Source organism: Achroia grisella, unplaced genomic scaffold (genome assembly GCF_030625045.1).
Source record: "Achroia grisella isolate CSIRO2021 unplaced genomic scaffold, CSIRO_AGI_Agris_v1 utg17285, whole genome shotgun sequence".
Lineage (NCBI taxonomy): Eukaryota > Metazoa > Arthropoda > Insecta > Lepidoptera > Pyralidae > Achroia > Achroia grisella.
Window position 1 is genome coordinate 105,671 of NW_026712674.1, and position 16,270 is coordinate 121,940.

The 16,270-nt window shown below is 41.1% G+C and overlaps 1 protein-coding gene across 1 annotated transcript; it reads right to left on the bottom strand.

The window, feature by feature from the left end:
- Positions 1-1,250: 1,250 nt before the first annotated feature.
- Positions 1,251-14,699, bottom strand: LOC131841483 (uncharacterized). Its single transcript, XM_059189804.1, has 3 exons — positions 14,479-14,699; positions 13,353-13,920; positions 1,251-1,484 (listed from the first exon to the last, which is right to left on the bottom strand). The coding sequence occupies exons 1-3, from the start codon at positions 14,697-14,699 to the stop codon at positions 1,251-1,253; spliced, it is 1,023 nt and encodes a 340-aa protein (XP_059045787.1).
- Between the last annotated feature and the right edge of the window lie 1,571 nt (positions 14,700-16,270).

The following is a 16,270-nucleotide window of genomic DNA, read 5'->3' on the forward strand; positions in this document are numbered from 1 at the left end:
GACAATCAACTCAGTAGAAAATTAATGAAAATAATATAAATAGTTATTTGAATGAGTGGTAGAATCAAAACGACTGACTATGACTATTCAAAAGTGCTTGTAATAAGTTTATGGGACACAGCCATTATTATTTTGATGTATCTGGGTACATCAAAATAATAATATCTAGTAAGACAAGTCCAATATTGTATACTGAGCACTGCCGTGTCTAAACTGTGTCATCTCACCTTACATTTTCCTATTGTCATTTAGTATATAAGATATTTTTTTTTTTTCTGTACATATTTACAGTCTATTACTCTCTGTAATATACATCGTCTCGACCGACAACATCGTAATATTAACCCGCAACATTGGTGACCCCGTCGTGATCAAGACGATACCTGGGAAAACAAGAGATCCTGCGCACCACCAACGATTGCACATTTCCACCGGCTTCCTAGAAGCGGTCTCATCCGTTCGGTAATACAATAGGCACAAAAGTCGTTAGAAAAAATAAGGCTGCAAATAGGAATTTCAATACATGATGGAAATTAGTACAAGCAGTCCATGGGCCAGGCCGAAAACTAATTTACTCGTATCTCTCTGTCTGGCGAATTTCGCTGGTGACTCGACGCAAGTGAGATACTGAGATCACGTTTGCCAGCGGAGAGTACTTGGGTGCTTAGAGGCGTCATGCGAGCATTATCTTTTATAAACAAAAATAGCTGTTGGCGTCAGGGAGTGAAAGAGTGGACTGTCATAGATTCTCCAATGCGTTTATTACTAGAACTTATATTACAATGCTTTAGCCCGACATTAATAGTACGGAACGCTATGAAAATAAACTAAAGATGCGCGTGCGGTTGTTACGGCGTTCAAAATCAGTGTGTCGCTGTGTGCGGCCGGCAGCCGGCCGCAGGTATATTGTCCGACGCCCCGCGCCCCGCGCCCCGCGCCCCGCGCCCCGCGCTCCGCGCCCCGCGCCCCGCGCCCCGCGCCCCGCGCCCCGCGCTCCGCGCCCCGCGCCCCGCGCCCCGCGCCCCGCGCCCCGCCCCGCGCCCCGCGCCCCGCGCCCCGCGCCCCGCGCTCCGCGCCCCGCGCCCCGCGCCCCGCGCCCCGCGCCCCGCGCCCCGCGCCCCGCGCCCCGCGCCCCGCGCTCCGCGCCCCGCGCCCCGCGCCCCGCGCCCCGCGCCCCGCGCCCCGCGCTCCGCGCCCCGCGCTCCGCGCTCCGCGCCCCGCGCCCCGCGCCCCGGGTCTCCCCGGGGACATCATCGCGCTCGCTGTTTATAGCTCTTGACAGGCAGGGGGCATATGGTATTGTATGCCCGGCGTATGACACCCCTCTTTGTTTGGATGTCTGTAACCCTTGCTATGCCGTCTCTTCCAGGCAGGACACGTACAACGCGTCCCAGAAGCCACATCAATGGAGCAGACGTCTTCTCCTTGATAACGACGAACATTCCCTCTTTCAGCTCGCCATAGGACCGGTGCCATTTGGTTTTCTGTTGGAGCCATACAACATACTCATTAGAAAATCGATTCCAGAAGTGTTGCTTGAGTAGCTCGATGCGTTGGAAACGCTGAAGAGAGCTAGCTCGGCGATTGACGATATCAGGATGTGGCAAACAGATCAGAGATCGTCCAACAAGGAAGTGAGCAGGAGTAAGGGGATATAAGTCGGATGGATTATCAGATAGAGGTGTGAGGGGGCGAGAATTTAGGATGGCTTCTATTTGAATAAGAAGAGTAGCCATTTCTTCATAGTTTAAGTGAGTCATGTCCAAAACGCGCCTAAGATGATGTTTTATGAAGCATTTCGAATATTAATTCACATAAGCGATGTTTACCTGATAGAAGGATAGGATGTTTGACGTTGTAGTCGTAGTGAGATTCACTAAGCCTGCCACCCACGCGGATGAGGTAGTCAGAACCAACAAACGGTGTCAATGACAGAAGTCTATTTTTATGGGGTAAATGCTTATTGAGTAATAGTAACTCACGTTCCTCAGGGAATGAATCCTGCTGAGCTGTACGTAATAGAACATTTGTGGCATTATTTAATTCTAATAATGATAAGTTATTGTGTAATTTACTTGCATTTTTATGGCAGTTATTAATGAACCTTAAGACAAATGCAAGTACACGTTGTAATTTTGTAAGCGATGAAAATTTATTTATTAGTGATGAAATTAAATTGGTGTTATTATTATTTATTGATAGCTTGTTATTAATATGGAATGTTTGAATTGTTTCTGGTAAATTGGAAGTGTATTTATTTGGATTAGTTGGCCATTGAGAGGAATCTAATTTTAAGAAAGCAGGGCCTGTCCACCACAACGAGGAATTACCTAATAAATCTGCTCTAACACCTCGAGACACTAAATCTGCCGGGTTCGATTTGGTAGGTACATACCGCCAATAATGACAATTTTCTTGTATTTCTAAAACTCGGTGACGTACGAATGGTTTAAGATGGTTTGGTGGAGAAGAGAGCCAGCCTAAGACGATGGTAGAATCAGTCCAAAATACACTACGACTAAATTCAAGAGTAACCGACGTCATTACCTTCATGAATAGTCGTGCTCCTAAGAGCGCGCCACATAGTTCAAGTCGTGGAATGGTGGTGGTTTTAATTGGAGCTATCTTATTTTTGGAAGCCAAAAGACGGACATCAATTGATTCATCGCTAGCTATACTTCTTACGTATATGCATGTACCATATGCCTTCTCCGAAGCATCTGTAAATATATGTATTTCTGTTTTATTTGTTTTGTCGTTTTTAATGCACCTAGGAATTTCAAGTTTATTTAACTGTGCTAGAAACTGTATAAACTCTGACCAAATAATTTCTATGTCTTTTGGGACCCTTTCATCCCAAGAGCATTTATGTATCCACAATTTTTGCATTAATATTTTTGCTTCAACAATGCATGGTGATACTAAACCTAGAGGATCAAACACTTGCGAAATTGTAGACAAAATAAATCTCTTTGTTACTTTATCTTGAGGTGTAATATTAATAGAAAATGATAAATAATCAGTTGAACACTTCCAATAAATACCTAATGTTTTTGCACATTATTTTGGTTTATACTATTTAAAATAAACAAATTATTTGAATGCCACTTTCTTAAATTAAATTTGGCTGAATGAAGTGTATCAATAACACCTTGACATAATGATATACAGCCTTCAATTGTATCATGACCGGACAAAAAATCGTCAACATAAAAATCATGACAAATAGCGCGTTTTACTTGAGAATCACTGGACTCATGACCTAATTGTGTGAGACATCTAGTGGCTAGAAACGGCGCTGATGCCGTGCCGTAAGTAAGTGTATTTAGGATATATGATTTAATTGGGTGGGAGGGATCGAACCTCCATAATATTTTTTGTAATGGACGTTGTGATTCATGTAATAATATCTGCCGATACATTTTTTCAATGTCGGCTGACACAACAAATTTATGTTGTCGAAAGCGTAATAATATAGCTAATAAATCGTCCTGCACAGTAGGACCTACGCGTTGTATGTCATTAAGAGACTTGCCTGAGGACGTAGGGGCAGAACCATCGAATACAACACGTAGTTGTGTGGTTGTACTAGTTTTAAGGACGCCATGATGTGGCAAGTAGCATTGAATTGTGTTTTTATTACTACTACATGTATCTTCATTCAAATGTCCCAGATTGGCATATTCATTTATAAATTCTATATATAGACGTTTCAAATGTACGTCTCTTTCTAAGCGACGCTCAAGGGAAAGAAATCTATTTTTTGCAGCATTATATGAATTGCCTAAAACGTCAGGAGGCTCCCTGAGCGGCATATAAACTACAAACCGTCCATCTATGTTACGCTGTGTAGAATTTATAAAATCACGTTCACATGCCTGTTCTTCTGGAGTGAACTCATAATTTGATGTAATTGTATCTAGTTCCCAAAAGCGGGTTAAGTCGGTATGGTCGTTTGAAAACATACATATATGTTGTTTGGGACTAGGTTGAAAAATGCTACCAGTGGGCTAATTTTTGTAACACGATATGAAATTGTTTCTGTTGAAGTTGTGATGCAATATAAAATCATTTCAATTTAAAAAATGCGATCAAGTAAGGTCGAATGACCGCAACATAAATCATTTCTATCGATAAAACACTACTATGAAGTTGCAGCGGAATATTGTTAATCCGACCAATTTAAAAAGTCAGTACATTAGATAGCTTATACCTTTAGAGGGATACATTTTAAATTATTGGGTTAATACACTAGTTGGTTGATTTGAAACAATTTTTATTGCGTTCAAAAATTACAAAATATACTGCAGCGTTCACTTGTTCTTTTATTTTAATTTTATTAATAGACATTTAATAAAATAAAATAAAGAAAGTCTATTCTATTCTAATGAAAAAATAAGGTTAATAATCTATAATATATAAAGCTGCATTACGGTGACTCACTGATTGACATAGTTGTTCTCCCAGAAGGAGTGCCGGGGGGTCGTGACGATGTATGGGGGAAGTGTACCTCACGCTAGGGTGACCACGAGAAAATTCCGAAAGTTGGGAAAATCCAAGATGGCGGACCAAGATGGCGGCTGAACTTTGTCAATTTCCGTCGGATCGATTTCGTTCAAGCGGTAGTTCGTAGCGGGCCGCAAACGGTTGCATTTCAGGTTAAAAGAAAAAAATAAAATCCAAGATGGCGGCGTGAAAAATGGAAATGAAAATTGTAATTTTTCGAGGGTTTCAAAAACCGAAATTCCCAGGGTAGTTGCGAGGGTGCTGGCGACACCGGTTGTGGGGCATAGGAAACTCGAAGGACCCGGCCTCTAGGGAAAATTATGAAATTTCGAAAATCCAAGATGGCCGCCGAGTTGGGGGCGTGTGAATTTGGTCCTAAAAATCCGGATTATTTTCAAAGTCATTTTTTAGATACAGGGCAACCCCGCAGCGAGTCGGCTTCTATGGGGCGATGATGGGTCTCGGTAAGAAGTATGGCCAGCGCTAAAAAGAATTCCCGAATTTGGGGTAATTTGGGAGAAATGTCCCAAAAAGTGGGAAAAAATTTTTTCGGCATTTTTGACAAAAGAGGCATCAAGGCCTATCGAGAAACATCCCCTATAGGGTTTTAGGTGGGTTTTGTTGGAATTTGCTGGCAACACCCATACATGGTTTGACCAAAATAGAAATTGGGGTGTCTCTCCAAAAACTGAAATTCCTAGGGTACTTGCGGGGGAGCTACCGATCCTTATTATAGGGCGTTGGGAGGCTGAAAGACCCGGCCTCTAGGGAAAATTATGAAATTTCAGAAATCCAAGATGGCGGCCAAGCTATGGGAGATTTAGTTTTTGGAAAAATTTTGGGATATTTTCAATCGCGTTTTTGCTGCACATGGCAACCTCGAAGCTTGTCTCTTCCTACGGACTTGGATAACTCTCAGTAGAAAGGTTTATAAAGCCTAAAAAATTTCCCCGATTTTGGGTTAAATTTGGAGAAAAGTCCCATAAAGTGGGAAAAATTTTTTTCGACATTTTAAATGAAAAAGTCTTGTTGGTCTACCAAAAATCGTCCCCGAAGGGGTTTAGGTGGATTTTATCGATATTTGCTGGCAACACCCATACAACATGGTACAAATTTTGAAATTGAGATGTAGCTTCAAAAACTGAAATTGATAGGGTACCTACGAGTGTGCTAGCTCAACAGACTGTGCGGCGTCGGATAGCCAAAGGACCCGGCCTCTAGGGAAAATTATGAAATTTTAGAAATCCAAGATGGCGGCACAGATAGGGGAGTTTTGCTTTTCGGAGAAAATTTGGGACATTTTTAAATGTTGTTTTAGGACACATGGCAACCCCGCAGCGAGTCGACTTCTATGGAGAGATGATGTCTCTTGACACAAAGTATTACCTGGTATGAAAATTTTCCCCGATTTTGGGGTATTTTTTGAGACAGGTCCTAAAAAGTGGGAAAATTTTTTTTCGACATTTCAAACAAAAGAATGATGAAAATCTGTCAAAAGTCATCCCCTTAAGGATTTTTGGTGGTTTTTGTCAAAATTATCTGGCAACACCTCAGATCAGTTTTCTTAGGGAATAGTACAAGAAGAAGTCACCGAGGCTCTACATAATGTATGGACGAAATGTTTCTGCTACTAGGGTGAATACGTCAAAAGTATTAAGAAGTAAAAATCCAAAATGGCGGCAGAGATAGGGGAGTTTTGCTTTTCGGAGAAAATTTGGGATATTTTTAAATGTAGTTTTAGGACACTTGGCAACCCCACAGCCAGTCGACTTCTATGGAGAGATGATGTGTTTCCACACAAAGTATTACCTGGTATGAAAATTTTCCCCGATTATAGGGTAATTTTTGAGATAGGTCCTAAAAAGTGGGAAAATATTTTTTGGACATTTCAAACAAAAGAATGATGAAAATCTGTTAAAAACAATCCCCCTATTGATTTTAGCTGGTTTTTGTCGGAATTATCTGGCAACACCTTACATCTGTTTTCTTAGAGAATAAGTACTAGAAGGAGTCACCGAGGCTCTATACAATGTATGAACGAAATGTTTCTGTCATTTGGGTGAATACGTCAAAAGTATTAAAAAGTAAAAATCTAAGATCGCGGCCGAGTTAGGGTACTTAATTTATGTTGACAATTTTAGGGACTTTTTAAAATTCAATTTTGGGGTACATTTAATCCTTGCAGCGAGTTGACTTTTATGGAGCAGTGGGAACTCTCGATGGAAAATATTACCTGGTCTAAAAAAATACCCCGATTTTGGGTTAGTTTCGGAGAAAAATTAAAAAACGTGGGAAATTATTTTTTTCGTTAAGTTGAACAAAACAGTTATGAGCGTTGGTCCAAAATCATCCCCCAAAGGGCCCTAGGTGGTTTTTGTCAAAACCTCCTGGCAACACCATACATCGATTTTCATAGTAAACCGTACTAAGGAAGTCCTAGGTGTATGTAACCTGGGCTCTGTGTATATGTTAAAAGTATTTCAATAGGAAAAATCCAAGATGGCGGCCGAATTAGGATACTTTATCTATGATGACAATTTTAAGAACTTTTTAAAATTCAGTTTTGTGGCACCTATCATCCCTGCAACGAATTGACTTGTATTGAGGAATGGAAACTCTCGGTGCGAAGTATTAACTAATTTTCATAGTAAACAGTACTAAGGAACTACTAGAAGGAGTCACCTTAGCTCTGTACAATGTATGGAAATGTTACTGTCACCAAAGTGGATAAGTTAAAAATATTCAAAAAGGAAAAATCCAAGATGGCGGCCGAGTTTAAGTATTTTATCTCTGATGATAAATTTAGGAATATATTTTGGGGTACCTGGCTTCCCTGCAGCGAGTCGACCTTTATTGAGCCATGGTAGATTTCGATTCGAAATATTATCTAGGCTACAAATTTTCCCCGATTTTTGGGTAATTTTGCAAACCTTAAATGTGGGAAATTTTTTTTCGACATTTAAACATAAAAGTGACGGGTATCTATAATAAATCTCATCTTAATAGTTTTATGCAATTTTTTGTAAAATTAGGGGCAACACCATGCATAGATTTTCGTAGAAAGTAATATTTACTAAGGAACCGACCGAATATTTTAAAAGGACCGTGTCTCTGTACAATATATGGACGAAATATATCTGTCGTCATGTAATATATACGTCAGAAGTATCAAAATGGAAAAATCCAAGATGGCCGCCGAGGTTGACTTTGAACAAAATTTGGAAGATTTTTTTATTTTGGTACATGGTAACCATGCAGCGAGTCCGCTTTTATGGGATGGCATTGAATCTTAGTATTGCCAGCGCTAAAAACTTTCTCCGATTTTAATATTTATGATATTTTAATTAAAAGAGTGTTGAGTGGTTATTATTTATCATAGGTCCTTTACCTACGATAAATAATAACCCTAAGGCTTTTATCAAAATTATTTGGAAAACTTTACTATGAAAACCGATGTAAGATGTTACATCGGTTTTCATAGTAAACTATTAGAAGGAGTTGACAATGTATGGACGAAATGTTTTTGTCACCCGGGTAGCTAAGCCAAAATAAAAAAAAATAAAAAGTCGAAATGGTATATAGAATGGTAGGTTAGGTTAGGTTTTGTATTGCGACTCTTACAGTAGAAATTATGGCCTCAGAATAATATAGTATACAAAAAGGTAGGTTAGGTTAGGTTTTGTATTATGATTTCTACATTAGAAACTGTGAACCCAAATTAATATAGTATACAGAAAGGTAGGTTAGGTTAGGTTTTGTATTGCGACTCTTACAGTAGAAATTATGCCCTCAGAATAATATAGTAAACAAAAAGGTAGGTTAGGTTAGGTTTCGTATTATGATCTCTACATTAAACACTTTGACCCCAGACTAATATAGTATACAGAAAGGTAGGTTAGGTTAGGTTTTGTATTGTGACCATTACAATACAAAGTTTCGCCACAGGTATATATGGTACACGTGAAACAGAAATTCACTGTTACAATAGGAAGTCACCTAATCGTATCAAAACAGACAACTCTAACAACGAAAAGAAAACCGTCTTCACAAAAAAAATCAACGACAACGCCTCGCGGGCCTCTTGAGGCCCGCGCACACACGCACCCTCTAGTTATGAATATAAAAGCATATTTTATACAAACTATTTATAATCATTAATAATATTAATATTAATTTTAAGAAGGGAGGGCACAGCAAGATGTATTTCGGTACATCTTGCTCGATTTGGGGCGGCCCGAACTGGCGTAGTACCTCCACCAAGCGGAAAACCACAGCCAAACAGTGCTGTACTTGCACTACACAACAGCACTGTGTTCCTGTGGTGAGTAAGGTGACCAGAGCCCCATGGGGATGGGTTGTGCTGGTATTGGTGGACCTGTGTGTCCAACAGTGCCTCGGGATTGCATAGGCGCGACGTGGTGGCGCGGCGTTCAGGGAGACCCGGTGAAACGGCTAACCGCTGGCCGCCCGCAGGTTGTTGGGTTCCCGAACCCAGGGATTACATAATCTCCGCCCTGGGAGGCTGAACCGCCGCCTGTGCATAATCTCTGGTGTAGTAGTCGTGCCGGAGGAGGAGACCGGAGTGGACCCGGCTGCTACACCAGTGGGGGGACCGGGAGCCCTTCCGGCTGCCGTGCCATCAAGTCGCCCAACCTGTGCAATGCTGGGGTGCATTGATGCACCTTTTGTCCTTTCTGATAACGGCGCAACCATTCCCCTTTAACCTTAAAAAAAAAAAAATACTGCCATACTACCATTAAAAAAAGGAAACTTAGTACTTCAGCGGCACCCCAATCCACATTAGATATGGATTTCTGTAATATCAGGGGACTTCACGGAAACATCAATGCGGTCCACCATCACCTTGAGACCGCAAAGCCGACCCTCTTATTCCTTACGGAGACGCAGATATCCTCTCCGGCTGACACTTCATACCTGCTGTACCCTGGGTATAAACTCGAGCACAAATTTGTGCGTCGTGCCGGGGTTTGTTTGTATGTCCGGGAAGATATCTGCTGTCGCCGCCTTCTTGGTCTAGAAGAAAAAGACCTGTCAATCCTATGGGTTCGCATTGATCAGGGTGACTACACCGGCATCTATGCGTGCCTGTACAGGTCTCATAGCGGTGATGAGGATACGACTCGTCTGTTTGAGCACCTTCAATTGACGTCTGATAAAGTTCTTGAGCAGTATCCCTCCGCAAGTCTAGTGATACTTGGAGACTTCAATGCCCATCACATCGAGTGGCTCCGTTCTCGGCTCACCGACCACGCGGGGAGAACTGCTCACGAGTTTGCTCTGGCCTATGGATTCTCGCAACTGGTTCATTCTCCAACGAGAATACCTGATATCGAGACCCATACGAGCTCCTTACTGGACCTTCTGCTGACTACACGACCGGACGGATATTCAGTGACCGTGGAGGCACCACTTGGTTCTTCAGATCACTGCCTTATCCGATCCCAGGTACTGTGCACAAAACCTGCTATATCCCGACCTCCTTGTCAACGTCGTATATGGCATTATAAATCTGCAGATTGGGACAGATTGCGAGAATTTTACGCATCGTACCCATGGAAGCAGTACTGCTTTGCATCAGAAGACGTCGATACCTGTACAGCCGCCTTTACTGAAGTCATACTTGCGGGTATGGAATGTTTTATTCCAAATCTGCTTGTTTCTTCAGGGGCGAAAAAGCGACCGTGGTTTAATAGGTCATGCAGAGAAGCCAGACAGGCTAAACAAACTGCTTATCTGGCTTGGACCACGGCTCGTTCCAACAGTGATGTTGACGTATCTGATGCAAGGCGGAATTTAAATGCTGCATCCAGGTTTAGTAAGAGAGTAATTGCTAGAGCCAAATTCGACTTCGTCAGTAAAATTGGTGAACGACTAGCACGACATCCTTCTGGAAGTCGTGCCTTTTGGTCGCTTGCCAAAGCTGCCGAAGGTAACTTTAGTCAGTCGTCCTTACCACCACTACGGAAGCCGGATGATAACTTGGCAATCAGTGCAAAAGAGAAGGCCGATTTGTTGTGCGCTCTTTTTGCCTCAAATTCGACTTTGGACGCCGGGGACACCATACCTACTACCAACCCATGGTGTGGTAACTCTATGCCGGAAATATCCGTAACGCAACGGCGTGTCCGGCGAGAGTTACTGTCTCTTGACGTCCACAAGTCGAATGGGCCAGACGGCATACCGGCATTGGTGTTAAAGCAGTGTGCTCCGGAGTTGTGTCCCGTACTCACGCGCCTTTTCGCGCTTTCGTACTCCTCTGGGCAATTTCCGTCTTCATGGAAGACCACCCTTGTGCACCCTGTGCCAAAAAAGGGCGACAGATCAAACCCATCGAACTACAGGCCTATCGCTATCGCATCTCTACTCCAAGGTGATGGAGCGTGTAATTAACACACAGCTCCTGGGATACCTAGAGGATCACGATCTATTGAGCGATCGTCAATATGGCTTTCGCCATAATCGCTCAACTGGTGATCTTTTAGTGTATCTCACACACCGTTGGGCTCTTGCCATCGAGAGTAAAGGTGAGGCATTGGCAGTCAGCCTTGACATGGCGAAGGCATTCGATCGGGTTTGGCATCAAGGTCTTCTATCGAAATTGCCCTCGTACGGTATACCAGAGGGATTATGCAAATGGGTCGCTAGTTTTTTGTCTGGCAGATGCATCAAAACCGTAGTCGACGGTAGTTGCTCCGATAGCATGGACATTAACGCTGGCGTCCCGCAAGGCTCCGTTCTCTCCCCGACACTGTTTTTGCTGCATATCAATGATTTGTTAACTACAGTTAACATTCATTGTTATGCGGATGACAGTACTGGGGACGCATTTTACACGGGCCGTGCTAATATCCCTCTTTCCGTTGTGGAGGCAAACCGCGAACAGCTTGTGTCTGAAATCGAGAGTACTCTTACCAGAGTCTCCGATTGGGGGCGACTGAACTTAGTTCAATTCAACCCTACCAAGACACAAGCCTGCGCGTTCACCGCTAAGAAAACCCCTTTTGCTGTGGCTCCGCAATTCCAGAACACGTCCATTACCATCTCTAAGAGTATTGGGATTCTCGGTATCGACATCTCTAGCACAGTTGAGTTCCGTAGTCACCTCGAAGAAAAGGTTAAGCTGGCATCCAAAAAACTCGGTGTGCTCAATAGAGCGAAGCGGTACTTCACTGCGGACCAGAGACTCCTCTTATATAAGTCTCAAGTTCGGCCGCACATGGAGTACTGCTCTCATCTTTGGGCAGGAGCACCTGGATACCAGCTCGGTCCTTTTGACTCGGTTCAGAGACGTGCTATGAGAATTGTCGATGATCCCAATCTCTCTGACGGTATCGAGCCACTTAGTTTGAGGCGAGACTTCGCTTCGCTTTGTGTGTTCTACCGATTATACAACGGACTGTGTTCTGAGGAATTGTTCGACATGATGCCTACGGCCACCTTTCACCATCGCACCGCTCGCCATCGACAGGGAATTCATTCCCACACGCTGGAACCTAAGTGGTCTCGGACAGTGCGGTTTCAGAGGAGCTTCCTCCCGCGTACACTTAGATTGTGGAATGAACTTCCTGCCGAGGTTTTCTCACGAGACTACAGCATGGGGTTTTTCAAGAAGGGTATATTAAGGTTTCTTAAGGGTCGGCAACGCGCACGTGACACCCCTGGTGCTTCAGGCGTCCATAGGCTACGGTAACCATTTACCATCAGATGGGCCGTATGCTTGTTTGCCACCATAGTAGTATTAAAAAAAAAAAAAAAAAAACCTACAAATTAAATTTTCTTTTCTGCTATAGATACCTAGGTAAGTACGTAAGTATCCATATAAATTTAGAATGATATGGGCACATCTTTTTAAATTTGTACATAATTGTAAAAACTTTAAACAAATAAATTTATTTACTTTAAACAAATCACAGAGCATCATAAACGTTGTATTCCGTTCACAGAGCACCGTATTCATTGAAATAGTTTTTTAATTATATTAATATCATAATCAACCCTAATTTTATATTAAACATTTACTCTAGTTAATACAACATTCTATGTGATTTGGGACGAAAATAAAATATCGAATTGGCAACACTGATGTCATGTTGTGAGTCGTGACAATTTTCCCATTTTAATAAATTTAAAACCTTTTCACGACTTTCTACGTAATATTTAATATAATAAAAATATATGTAATACTGAAAATTACCAAAACAAGATAAATAATGCTGCTAATGCTGATATTTTAAAGATTGTAACCAAAAGAAACACCTTCTAAATTGTTTCTCATAATGTAAAAACCGTTTCAATTCCACGCTGTCATTTCGGCAAAATAGCGATTACGTGACGTTGCAACGAGGTTACTAAATCGACATTCGATAGAAATAATTTTTATCGATATGTAAAGTTGCGTTTACGTTGCAATGCTAGTTGACAGCGTCAAATGGCGTCAATATGATCGCATTATTGACAGATGACGTCATTTTCACTACGTTACATACGAAAATCGTTGCGAACGAAGTTACATAATTAGCCCACAGAAACCAACCAACCGAGTTTGGTTTCAAAAGAGTTGGCTTGTGCTTGCCTAGTTGGATACGATTTGTACCGATCACATTCCAGAAGACGTCCGCACCTACAAGGATATCAATGGATGACGGCACGTTGAAATTTGGATCGGCTAAGCAAACCCCAGGCGGTATTTCTAAGTTATGCACATCTATATATGTATTTGGAAGTAAGGCCGTGATGTTAGGTAAAACGAAACAATTGATATCCGTCCTGTAGCCACCACAATAAGACTCCAATGTAAGAGAGCATGACAATGAACTCGTGGATACCTGTTGATTGATGCCTGTTACTCTTGAATTCGTAGAGTTGGTAAGAAGATTGAGTTTGGCACAAAATTCCTTTGTGACAAAGTTTCCTGTGCTTCCATTGTCTAATAAGACTCTAGCGGCATGTGATTTTCCATGGCCGTCGAGCACCTGGACCATAGCTGTGGATAGCAAAATATGGTTTGTGTTAATTAAAGACTGAGATGGTTCAGCAGATAACACAACGCTGTCATGTGCGACAGGCTCATTATGAATATCGAGATGAAGAAGCGTGTTGTGTTTGGATTTGCAATATTTGCAATGTGACAATTTAGAGCGTGATTCGTGGTGACCAGGCCGAAGGCAATTTAAGCATATTTTAAAGGTCTTAGCCTTTTCAATACGCGTCTCAACAGGTAGCTTTCTGAAGGCATCGCAATTAAATAAATAGTGCTCATGATAGCATAATGGACATGAAAATGATTTATTTTTACTTGAAGAAATTATAAAGCTATTGGATTTGTGAATATGAGTAGATTCAGAATTACCTCTGTTATTTTTTGCCTCCTCCAAAGTCTCCAAAAGATCTGCTCTGTTAGTTAAAAAGGTTAAAAAAATATCTAGAGTAGGTGGATCGTTGCGATTGTTTCTGTATTCCTCCCATTCCCTATTTGTGACAATATCTAATTTAGTTGACATCATATAAATTATTAAAGTATCCCAACTTTCTGTAGGCTGGTCAAGCGTAGCCAAAGCTTTAAGATTTTTATTTGTGACATCAACTATGTAACGCAAGGCTTTACTAGATTCTTTTTTGATGGCATTTACATTGAAAAGGGCGTGAACATGATTGTTTACAAGCAAGCGTTTATTATCGTACCTCTTGCACAACAATTCCCATGCGGCAGCATAATTTCTCGGCCTTAAAATCTAAGCTTTTGATGACAAGGGCTGCACTGCCTTGCAAACAAGCACGAAGGTAATGAAATTTGTTTATGTCGTCAATGACCGTGCTGGAATGAACTATAGAAATGTAGGTATCGCGGAATTCAAGCCAATGCTGGTAACTGCCATTGTAAAAAGGTCGCTGTATCTTGGGAAGACGTACGAAACTATTGTGTTTGTGCGCACAAGCATCATGAGAGCTTACCTCGTGATTTGAGGAATGTGACGAAGTTGATGATGACTGGCACAGGGTTTTAGCAGTCGCGACAGCCGAGTAATACTGGTTCTCGAACACGTCTCGTTCCTGATACCTCTGATCAGGATCGTCAGCGAGTTCCTCGATCTCACCCTGAAGATTATCAAAGTCAGAATATAGTAATTCCATTTTATCAATACGCGTTTGCAGTTCAAATTGAATGGCTGCATTGCTAACAGCGGAACTTTCTTTTAAAATATTAATATAATTGCAAAAATTTGTAAGTTTACTTTTAAATGTTCCACGTCTTTTAATTAATTGAGTTAGTTGTGTTGATTTAGATTCTGACATTGTAAACGTTAATTAAGATGAGTTGAATGAATACTATATGATGAAGAAGTTGAATTGCAAATAAAAGGAAATAAAAAAGAATAATTATTTTTATTTTGTTATAGGTGATTGTTTTAAATTACTATTTTTATAAAGTAGCAAATAGAAACGATACTAATCTGTTTAATGTTTCTGCACCGCGCTTCGCAGTTTTACAAAACAGTAGTACAAAGTCGAACTACCGAACGACCTAGGAAAAAAAAAACAAAAATTAATACACAGTAATAGAAATATTGTATACTTATTGGTTATTAGTGAAGCAACTAAACGCAGACTAATGATATTAATTGCATTTCTACTATTTACAAGTTGCAAGATCAATTATTTGTTTTAAGGTTATAATGTTATTAATTACGTTATGATTTTGTGAAAGAATGCCACGTATTATGGTTATGAATATGATATTGATTGTGATTAATTCGTAAAATGACTGTGTGTGATTAAAATAATAATAAGATTTGCTAATCAATCACTATCTACGCATTATTATGCAGTACTACGCAGTACACTATGGAATCACGCATATATATACTATGACTGCAAATAACTAATGAAGTAAATGGCAATAACCTTTTATGGTTTGTAATGAAAATGATAATTACATGAATGGTAATTATGATGGAATGATTATGATAATGGAGAAGTTAAAGTGAAGATGATATTAGGATGGATGTGTAAAGATAAGATAATGGAACGATCTCACGGTCTTTATGCACTATCCATATAGGTAATCCTCTTCTTGTTCTTCTCTTAGTGCGTTGTAAGACCCGTAGAATTCTGGTCGGAAGACTAAACAGCAACGTTGAAGTGCGCAGTTGAAAGAAGCCAGTGCGCAGTTGAATGAAGCCAATGCGCCGTTGAAAGAAGCCAGTGCGCCGTTGTTAGATGCTGCTTGCGTCGCAATAAAATTCCAGTCGTCCAAGTAGTGGTTGAAGGACCAATTTGTTGGCGTCAGGGAGTGAAAGAGTGGACTGTTATAGATTCTCCAATGCGTTTATTACTAGAACTTATATTACAATGCTTTAGCCCGACATTAATAGTACGGAACGCTATGAAAATAAACTAAAGATGCGCGTGCGGTTGTTACGGCGTTAAAAATCAGTGTGTCGCTGTGTGCGGCCGGCAGCCGGCCGCAGCGATATTGTCCGACGCCCCGCGCCCCCGGGTCTCCCCGGGGACATCATCGCGCTCGCTGTTTATGGCTTGACCAATAGCTGCTATAAAAAAAAAAAATACATGAAAGAAAACTTTAATATCTTAAATTTAGGCAGGAAATAAATATAGATTATAATCGCAGCACCATTTACGGCCGCATATATATATAAAATATAACAAATGAAAACTTTGCAAGATCAATGGAACATCTCACGTTGAGGAACTGAACATACTGACAGACAGATACATAACAATT